This window comes from Lithobates pipiens, unplaced genomic scaffold, assembly GCF_037356315.1.
Source record: "Lithobates pipiens isolate NorthernLeopardFrog02 unplaced genomic scaffold, aLitPip1_a1.2 Scaffold_8, whole genome shotgun sequence".
Lineage (NCBI taxonomy): Eukaryota > Metazoa > Chordata > Amphibia > Anura > Ranidae > Lithobates > Lithobates pipiens.
Window position 1 is genome coordinate 663005286 of NW_027507903.1, and position 11068 is coordinate 663016353.

The window sequence follows — 11068 nt, forward strand, 5'->3', positions numbered from 1 at the left end:
TTTGGTGAGAGGCATGTTGAGTCCATGGAATATTTGATATTTTGAATATTTTTTTTTTAAGTTTCTGAAAAATTACATTTTTTTTTCTTTTTTACACAAAGTTGTCCCAAAATTATATATTGTTCAAACATACCATGGGGATATGTGGAATTACACCCCAAAATACTTTCTGCTGCTTCTCCTGAGTACGGAGATACCTCATGTGTGAGACTTTTTTGGATCCTAGCTGCATACAGGACCCCAAAAACCAATCACCACCTATGTGGCGTAAAATGGTGATTTCACTTCCTCACTACCTATCACAGTTTCGGAGGCCCTGAAATGTCAAGATAGCACAACTCCCCCAAATGACCCCATTTTGGAAAGAAGACACTTCAAGCTTTTTGTTGAGAGGCATGTTGAGTCCATGAAATATTTGATATTTTTCCACAAGTTTTGGAAAAAATTAAATTTTTTTTTTCTTTTTTACACAAAGTTCTCACAAAATGATATATTGTTCAAACATGCCATGGTTATATGTGGAATTACACCCAAAAACACATTCTGCTGCTTCTCCTGAGTACGAGGATACCTCATGTGTGAGACTTTTTGGGAGCCTAGCCGCATACAGGATCTGAAAAAAACAATCACCGCTTTCAGGATTTCTAAAGGAGTAAAATTCAGATTTTACTCCTCACTACCTATGACAGTTAGGTCCTGAAATATCTAGATAGCACAACCCCCCCCCCCCAAAAAAATGACCCCATTTTGGAAAGTAGACACCCCAAGGTATTTGCTAAAAGGCATGGTGAGTATTTTGCAGATCTCATTTATTTTTGAAAATGAAGAAAGAAAAGAAAATTTTATTTTTTCAATTTTCAAAACTTTGTGACAAAAAAAAAAGATCTGCAAAATACTCAACATGCCTCTCAGCAGATAGCTTGGGGTGTCTACTTTCCAAAATTGGGTAATTTGGGGGTGGGGGTTGTGCTATCTGGGCATTTCACGGCCTCCGAAACTGTGGTAGGCAGTGAGGAGTGAAATAAAAAATGTACGCCCTTAGAAAGCCTGAAGGTGGTGATTGGTTTTTGGGGTCCTGCACACGGCTAGGCTGCCAAAAAATCTCACACATGTGGTATCCCCGTACTCAGGAGAAGCAGAATGTATTTTGGGGTGTAATTTCACATATGCCCATGGCATGTTTTAGCAATATATAATTTAGTGAAAATTTTGTGCAAAAAAAAAAAAATGTAATTTTCCTGTAACTTGTGAAAAAATATTCCAGGGACTCAACATGTCTCTCAGAAAATAGCTTGGGGTGTCTAATTTCCAAAATGGGGTCATTTGGGGTGGTTTTATGCTATCTTGGCATTTTATGGCTTTCAAAACTGTGATAGGTAGTGAGGAGTGAAATCACAAATTTACACCCTTAGAAATCCTAAAGGCAGTGATTGGTTTTGGGGTCCCGTACGCAGCTAGGCTCCCAAAAAGTCCCACACATGAGGTATCCCTGTACTCAGGAGAAGCAGCAGAATATATTTTGGGGTTTAATTCCACATATAACCATGCCATGTGTGAGCAATATATCATTTAGTGGCAACTTTGTGTAATTTTTTTGTCATTATTCAATATCTTGTGACAAAAAAATAAGATATTCAATGGGCTCAGCATGTCTCTCAGCAATTTCCTTGAGGTGTCTACTTTCCAAAATGGGGTCATTTGGGGGGGTTGTACTGCCCTGCTATTTTATCACCTCAAGAAATGAGATAGGCAGTCATACATAAAACCTGCGTAAATTCCAGAAAATGTTTGTAGACACTATAACTTTTGTGCAAACCAATATATATATACGATTATTGACATTTTTTTTTTACCAAAGACATGTGGCTGAATACATTTTGGCCTAAATGTATGACTAAAATTGAGTTTATTAAAAAAAAAATTCTAACAAAAAGTAGAAAATATATTTTTTTTTTGCAAAATTCTCGGTCTTTTTCCATTTATATCGCAAAAAATATAAAACGCAGAAGCAAACAAATGGCATCAAAAGAAAGCTCTATTTGTGGGAAAAAAGGACGCAAATTTTGTTTGGGTAGAACATTGCATGACCGCACAATTACCAGATAAAGCAGCACAGTGCCAAATTGTAAAAAGTGTTTTGGTCATTGAGCAGCTAAATCCTCCGGGGCTGAAGTGGTTAATGTCGGCAATTGTTTGTTTATATTCTGCGGTCAGTGTCCAGCTGGCAGCAGATGAGTTATGGTTGTAAAGGATGCCGTGGCCAGCTTGCCGGCCCGTTACTTAACAACCATCTATTCTTTACACAGAATTCGATACATTTTCAACCAATTTGAAATTGAATTGCTCCAAAAATGTGGAATTTGTTTGAAAATTAATAAAATAAACTAAACTGAACGAATTCTAATAACCAATAACTAAATAAAACTAGTAACTTAACATTTTTCTGCTCTGCACTTGCTTAGACCTTATTATCACTTCCCCGTTACTCAGAACTGGAGCCAACGTGGCAGTAGGTCTCAGCTGCAGGAACATTGGTGCCAATTGGTTGATCCTGCCTTATGTCACCCCCCTCTATGCTCCCATTGGTCTCCTCCCCAACCTCGCCGTTCATTAATTGCTGTGCATCCTCATGGAGCAAGTGACTGACACTGTGCTGAAATATCTCAGATGACTTCTCCATGCCAATTGGTGGGGCAATGACAGGAGTATCTGTGGATGAGGAGGAAGAACAGGGAGCTTTAGCAGCTACTGGTGAATTCAATCTATTCTGTTCCTGGAAGACAGAGGAGGAGGAGGATGAAGACTTGATTAGACTCCACCGTCTTCTCTTCAGCTCTGGGTGTATAACAGGCTTGCTGCCAGAAAAATGTGCCCCACCCCTAGGTGCTGCACCCCGATGTGGTCTGTGGGTACAAATGCTGGAAGAAAAGTATGTCATGGTGGCCCTCAAGGGGTTAAATAGATGTTTATAATTGTAAATGTACACAGTCATGGGGCGTGTCCTAATCTGACATAGAAATGTTTCTAAGTCAACAGAGAGCTGAGCTCAGCCTCACCCTGTGTAGGAGGACGTCACCCCTCCCCCATCCACATTCCTCTCCGGTGTCAGAGACTTTCAGTTTCGTTTCTCTTCTGCTGTCAGCGATGGCGTCTGGTGATCTGAGAGCTGAGTTGGAATGTTCCATCTGTCTGAACATTTATACGGATCCTGTAACCCTGAGATGTGGTCACAACTTCTGCCGGGTCTGTATTGATGGTGTGCTGGATACACAGGAGGAGCCTGGAAGATATTCCTGTCCTGTATGCAGAGAGAAGTTTCCGGATCGGCCTGCACTGCACAGGAACATAGCACTACGTAACATTGCAGAGACTTTCCTGTCTCCTCAGCCAGATCAAGAGAAGTCCGGGGTCTTCTGTACTCACTGTGTGTACTCTTCTGTACCTGCTGTTAGATCCTGTCTGCACTGTGAGGTTTCTCTGTGTGATATACACCTGAAAGTCCACAAAACGTCCCCAGAACACATCTTATGTGACCCCACCTTGTCCATGGAGAGCAGGAAATGCTCCGTTCATAGGGAGGTTTTGAAGTATTTCTGCACTAACGATGGTAGCTGTGTCTGTATGTCTTGTTATGTGATTGGAGAGCACACAGGACATAAGATGGAGTCACTGGATGAGGCTTCTGTGAAGAAGAAGAAGACACTGAGGAATGTTCTGCAGAAACTTCTGACAAAGAGAGAGAAGACGGAGGAAAGAGTCCAGAGTCTGCAGGAACACCGGAGGAAAGTAGAAGAAGAAGCAGCCGGTGACACCGAGAGAGTCACTGCCCTGTTTAGAGATCTCAGGTAGACATGTGCACTGACAAAAAAATCATTTGTTTTCTTTTCATTCTTGTTTTGCTTTTTTTAGAAATTCAGAAATGAGAAAATTTGGAAATTCAGAAATCCGAAAATTTGGATTTTCAATTTTCCGAATTTCGAATTTCCGAATATTCGAATATTCCAATACCTGAATTTTCCAATTTCCGAATTTTCCAATTTCCGAATTTTGAGTTGTCCAATTTCCAAATTTTCCAGTTTCCGAATTTTTGGAATTCAAAAATGAGAAAATTCAAAAATGTCAAAATATGAAAAAAACAAAAAAATCTGTAAAATTGAAATAATAACGAAGCATTGAATTATAGGTATTGAAATTTCTTTTCAAATTTGGCTGTTAGTGAATGTAACAAATAGAAATGTATCTGAAGTTATGAATTTTCCAAAATAATGAATGTCGCATCTAAACAAATGGAATTGATCAAATTCATAATTAATTATAAAAAAGGTTTTGTTATTATTATTGTTAATTATTATTTTTAGATCATTACTTTCCTTTTGTTTAGATCCGTTATTTGAGATAATTTGTAACTTTGGATTAATTCATATTCATTACGTTCACTAACAGCCAAATTTGAAAAAAAAAATCCAATACCTATAATTTAATATTTATTATTGTTTCATTTTTATTTCAGATTTACGGGTTTTCAAACTTTCAAATTTTCATTCTTTAGAATTTTCAGATTTTCATTCTTATCTTTGAAGTTTCAGATTTACACATTTTTGAATTTTCAGATTTTCATTCTTATTCTTGAATTTTCAAATTTACACATTTTTGAATTTTCAGATTTTCATTCTTATTTTTGAATTTTCAGATTTACACATTTTTGAATTTTCAGATTTTCATTCTTATCTTTGAATTTTCAGATTTACACATTTTTGAATTTTCAGATTTCATTCTTATTCTTGAGTACTGGCCGTGATACTTTTTTTATTTGCACTAACATACAATTTTTCAGGACAAGCTTTCGGGGCATGTCCCCTTCTTGAAGGTCCAAGCAGTACTGATTTACAAATTTTTAAGCAGAATGTAAAAACAAAGCAAAAAAAAAAAAAAACACCTCTGAGGAAAAGAAGAGAAAAAAAAGAGAAAAAAAACAAAACAAAAAAAAAACACATACAAATCAATGGCAATAAAGATAAGAGAAGAGTTAGTGAGATAAGACAGAGGGAGAGCTATGGAATGGAGGGGGGGGGGGGGGGTTTGCTGGTCACAGAGGGGGTTGTAAAACTTTAGTATAATGAGTAAGGAAACCTATATCAAAATTCAGGCCAATATTTTTTGTGTCAAAAAGAATTATCATTCTTAGTTCAAAGGTTTTCCTTTACTGGATAGTTCTGAAATTCCCTTTAAGAACTAAAACATTGAGGTCTTCTATAGGGCGGTCCGGTTGTGAGAAGTGATGTCCCTCAGGTGTCCATAAACTGTCTTCTTCATGTTCCTTGATGGTGTGTCGGTGTAAATTCATCCTCGTTTGCAACTTCTGTCCTGTTTCACTAACATAAGATCCTTTGCTGCACCTTTTGCATTGGATGGAGGTCCACCACATTGCTGGAGGTCCAGTTGTAAGATCCCATGATATTGAAGGTCCCGTTTGTGTGTGGGACACTTTTGGATAGATTGATCTGGTAAGGCTCAAAGAATATTTTCACAGTAATGAAAGGAATCCTAAGACAATGTGACAAAAGTGACAAAAAGAAAAAGAACAGCAATTTTACACCCCCACAAGGACGCAACCCCAAACTGGATACCTATATTGACAGCTTCAGGCTACGAGTTACATCCCTGCTATCCACCCAGCAAAAGAAAATATTATACAACCTTTCACCACTGGAGCGAAGAGCTGTACATGATCTGCGCAATAATCAGGCCATAACCATCAAACCAGCAGATAAAGGGGGAGCAGTCGTGGTGATGGATACAGACAAATATATACAAGAGGGCCAGAGGCAGCTGGCAAATACTACTTACTACAAAAAACTGGATTATGATCCGACCCAGGATTTTACTAAGCAATTAAAAGATCTCATTGCGACAATACCGAGCCACCTACATTCAGAACTCATCAATGCAATTCCGGATAATCCAGAAATTGGAGACTTCTACATGCTGCCCAAGATTCACAAGCCAGGAAATCCAGGCAGACCCATCATAACAGGTATGAATCCACTTACCGAACATATCTCAGGCCTTGTAGAAAACATGTTAAAACCTTTCGTCATGAACACTGCGAGTTTCCTACAAGACACCACTGATTTTCTGAACAAGCTTAACAATATACAACAATTACCCCCAAATACACTTCTAGTCACCATGGATGTAGAATCTCTGTACAGTAACATCCCTCACAAGGATGGGTTGGCGGCATGTCACAGATTCTTATCATCCTCACCAAACCAGAAATACACTGCTGAGGATGTGACACGGCTCATCGAATTCATTCTTACACACAACTACTTCACTTTCAATAATGACATCTATCTCCAGTGTATGGGTACTGCTATGGGAAGCAAGATGGCACCCCAATATGCAAACTTATTTATGGCTGATCTGGAGGACAAATTCCTGAACAGCATACAACAAAAGCCATACAGATATTATCGCTATATTGATGATATCTTCATGATATGGACTGAAGGTGAAGAAAATCTAAACCAATTCTTCTCATTGATCAACACTTTTCACCCATCTATTAAACTAAAAATGGATTATTCAAACACACATGTGAATTTCCTAGACACTACAGTATACATCAGGGATCACAAGCTTCACACGTCGATATACAGAAAACCGACTGACCGATGCAGCTATCTTCACAGTTCCAGTTTTCACCCCCAACACACTAAACAGGCCATCATACACAACCAGGCCATCATACACAGCCAGGCCATCATACACAGCCAGGCCACCATACACAGCCAGTCCACCATACACAGCCAGGCCATCATACACAGCCAGGCCATCATACACAGCCAGACCACCATACACAGCCAGGCCACCATACACAGCCAGGCCACCATACACAGCCAGGCCATCATACACAGCCAGGCCATCATACACAGCAAGGCCATCATACACAGCCAGTCCATCATACACAGCCAGGCCCATCATACACAGCCAGGCCATCATACACAGCCAGGCCATCATACACAGCCAGGCCCATCATACACAGCCAGGCCCATCATACACAGCCAGGCCATCATACACAGCCAGGCCACCATACACAGCCAGTCCATCATACACAGCCAGGCCCATCATACACAGCCAGGCCATCATACACAGCCAGGCCACCATACACAGCCAGGCCACCGTACACAGCCAGGCCACCATACACAGCCAGGCCACCATACACAGCCAGGCCATCATACACAGCCAGGCCATCATACACAGCCAGGCCATCATACACAGCCAGGCCACCATACACAGCCAGTCCATCATACACAGCCAGGCCCATCATACACAGCCAGGCCATCATACACAGCCAGGCCACCATACACAGCCAGGCCACCGTACACAGCCAGGCCACCGTACACAGCCAGGCCATCATACACAGCCAGGCCATCATACACAGCCAGGCCCATCATACACAGCCAGGCCCATCATACACAGCCAGGCCATCATACACAGCCAGGCCACCATACACAGCCAGTCCATCATACACAGCCAGGCCCATCATACACAGCCAGGCCATCATACACAGCCAGGCCATCATACACAGCCAGGCCATCGTACACAGCCAGGCCATCGTACACAGCCAGGCCATCATACACAGCCAGGCCACCATACACAGCCAGGCCATCATACACAGTCAGGCCATCATACACAGCCAGGCCATCATACACAGCCAGGCCATCATACACAGCCAGGCCACCATACACAGCCAGGCCATCATACACAGCCAGGCCATCATACACAGCCAGGCCATCATACACAGCCAGGCCATCATACACAGCCAGGCCACCATACACAGCCAGGCCATCATACACAGCCAGGCCATCATACACAGCCAGGCCATCATACACAGCCAGGCCATCATACACAGCCAGGCCATCAGATACCACCGAATTTGTTCAGACCCAGAAGACAGAGATAAACATCTCAGAACACTGGCAGACTCCTTCCACAAGAAAGGTTACAAAGACAAAACCATCAACAACGGCATAAACACAGCCTTGAAAACCCAAAGAGAAAATCTCCTCCAATACACAGAGATAAAAAACGAATAACCGAGTACCTCTAGTCACCACATACAACCCAACACTAGAAGGGATCAAAAAGACAATCAAAGATTTACAACCCATTATAACAGAGGATGACCCTCTGAAAGAAATATTTCAACAACCCCCATTATTGGCTTTCAGACAACCACCCGACCTCAGACCTAAACCAATCAGCAGGAAACTTCACTCTGATTATGAAGTCACAAATAATGGAAGCAAACCCTGCAATAAAAAGGCGCTGAAAACTATGCAACCAGATCAATCTATCCAAAGTGTCACACACACAAACGGGACCTTCAATATCATGGGATCTTACAACTGGACCTCCAGCAATGTGGTGGACCTCCATCCAATGCAAAAGGTGCAGCAAAGGATCTTATGTTGGTGAAACAGGACAGAAGTTGCAAACGAGGATGAATTTACACCGACACACCATCAAGGAACATAAAGAAGACAGTTTATGGACTCCTGAGGGACATCACTTCTCACCACCGGACCGCCCTATAGAAGACCTCAATGTTTTAGTTCTTAAAGGGAATTTCAGAACTATCCAGGAAAGGAAAACCTTTGAACTAAGAATGATAATTCTTTTTGACACCAAAAATAATGGCCTGAATTTAGATATAGGATTCCTTACTCATTATACTAAAGTTTTACAACCCCCTCTGTGACCAGCACCCCCCCCCTCCATTCCATAGCTCTCCCTCTGTCTTATCTCACTAACTCTTCTCTTATCTTTATTGCCATTGATTTGTATGTGTTTTTTTGTTTTTTTTTCTCTTTTTTTTCTCTTCTTTTCTTCAGAGGTGTTTTTTTTTTTTGCTTTGTTTTTACATTCTGCTTAAAAATTTGTAAATCAGTACTGCTTGGACCTTGAAGAAGGGGACATACCCAGAAAGCTTGTCCTGAAAAATTGTATGTTAGTGCAAATAAAAAAAGTATCACGGACAGTACTCAATTTTCTTTGTCAAAATTGCACTAATACAGCTACAATCACATTAAGTAAGAATAAGAATGAAATCTGAAAATTAAAAAATGTGTAAATATGAAAATTCAAAAATAAGAATGAAAATCTGAGTAAGTATTCTTATTCTTGAATTTTCAAATTTACAAATTTTGGAATTTTAGAATTTACAAATTTTGGAATTTTAGCACTTACAAATTTTTGATTTTTCTGATTTTCATTTTTATTTTAGAATTTTCAAATTTGCAAATTTTTGAATTTTCAGATTTTCATCCTTATTTTTGAATTTTCAAATTTACAAATTTTGGAATTTTCAGACTTTCATCCTTATTTTTGAATTTTCAAATTTGCACATTTTTGAATTTGCAGATTTTCATTTTTATTCTTAGATTTTCAAATTTACAAATTTTGGCATTTTCAAATTTACAAATTTTGGTATTTTCAAATTTACAAATTTTTGAATTTTCAAATTTACAAATTTTGGCATTTTCAAATTTACAAATTTTGGAATTTTCAGATTTACAAATTTTGGAATTTTCTGATTTTCATTTTTATTTTGGAATTTTCAAATGTACACATTTTAGAATTTTCAGATTTTCATTCTTATTTTTGAATTTTCAAAATTTTTAAATTTTCAAATTTACAAATTTTTGAATTTTCAAATTTATGAAATATAGAATTTTTGAATTTACAAATTTAACATTTTTAAATTTCTTAATTTAGAATTTTAGAATTTCTGAATTTTCCGAAAATTAGAATTTCTGAATTTTCCGAAAATTTGAATTTCTGAATTTTTCAAAAATTTGAATTTCTGATTTTTCCGAAAATTTGAATTTCTGAATTTTCCAAAATTTTGAATTTCCAAATTCAAATTTTGAAATCTAAATTTTCCGAGATCTCACTTTTCCAAAATTTTGAATTTCTGCAATTTTGAATTTTCCAATTTCTGAATTCCATATTTCCGAAAATTCGAATTTCTGAATTTTCCGAAAATTCGAATTTCTGAATTTTCCGAAAATTCGAATTTCTGAATTTTCCGAAAATTCGAATTTCTGAATTTTCCGAAAATTCGAATTTCTGAATTTTCCGAAAATTTGAATTTCTGAATTTTCCAAAATTTTGAATTTCCAAATTCAAATTTTGAAATCTAAATTTTCCGAGATCTCACTTTTCCAAAATTTTGAATTTCTGCAATTTTGAATTTTCCAATTTCTGAATTCCATATTTCCGAAAATTTAAAATTTCGGAAAATTTGAAAATCCAAAACTCGGAAATTCAGAAACTTCAGAAATTCAAAAGTTCAGAAAATCAAAAATTTCAGAATTGACAAATTTGTCAAAATTCGTTAAAAACCAAATTCGGAAATAAACAAATTGCACATGTGTAATCTCAGGAGACGTCTGGAAGACCTGGAGAAGAGAGTCCTGAGGGACATCTCCGGGAGGGCAGAGCGGATCTCCATCTCCATCCGGGATCTGGAAATAAAGAAGGAGGAGCTGTCCAGGAAGTTGCGTCACATTGAGGAGCTGTGTAACGTGACGGATCCACTGACTGTCTTACAGGAATCAGACACAGGTGACTTGTGTGATACTGAGGATGGAGATAATGAGGACAGAGAGAGACATGAGGAGCTCCTCCATGATGGAGGGGGTCTGGATGTGGCGGGGGTCTTACACAAAGGTTTATCTGATATATATTTATCTGATATATAATATAAACAGAGGTAAATGTATACTTCTATATACAGGGAGCTGCAGACATATTACTGGATGGAAACACAGCTCATAATTATCTACAGATATCAGATGACAGGAAAACTGTATCCTGGTCACATAGAAACCAGAATCACCCAGAAACACCAGAGAGATTCCAGGATTATCCTCAGGTGATGAGCAGTCGGAGTTTCTCCTCAGGGAGACATTACTGGGAAGTGGATGTCGGGGGGTCAAAGAGCTGGATAGTCGGGATGTGTTACCCCAGTATAGGGAGGAGAGGGGGGGAGTCAGTG

The 11068-nt window shown here is 38.8% G+C and overlaps 1 protein-coding gene across 1 annotated transcript; it reads left to right on the forward strand.

Moving 5' to 3' along the window:
• Positions 1-2472: 2472 nt before the first annotated feature.
• LOC143962501 (E3 ubiquitin-protein ligase TRIM8-like) lies at positions 2473-10772 on the forward strand. The gene is made up of 2 exons (XM_077471781.1): positions 2473-3845; positions 10454-10772. Exons 1-2 carry the CDS (start codon positions 3019-3021, stop codon positions 10770-10772), a joined length of 1146 nt encoding a protein of 381 aa, XP_077327907.1. The 5' UTR covers positions 2473-3018.
• The last annotated feature ends 296 nt before the right edge of the window (positions 10773-11068 follow it).

Coding starts and splice junctions, on each gene's coding strand:
- LOC143962501 (XM_077471781.1), top strand. CDS start 3,019: ATGTTTCTAAGTCAACAGAGAGCTGAGCTCAGCCTCACCCTGTGTAGG. Junction 3,846..10,453: donor GCCCTGTTTAGAGATCTCAG/GTAGACATGTGC, acceptor GTGTAATCTCAG/GAGACGTCTGGAAGACCTGG.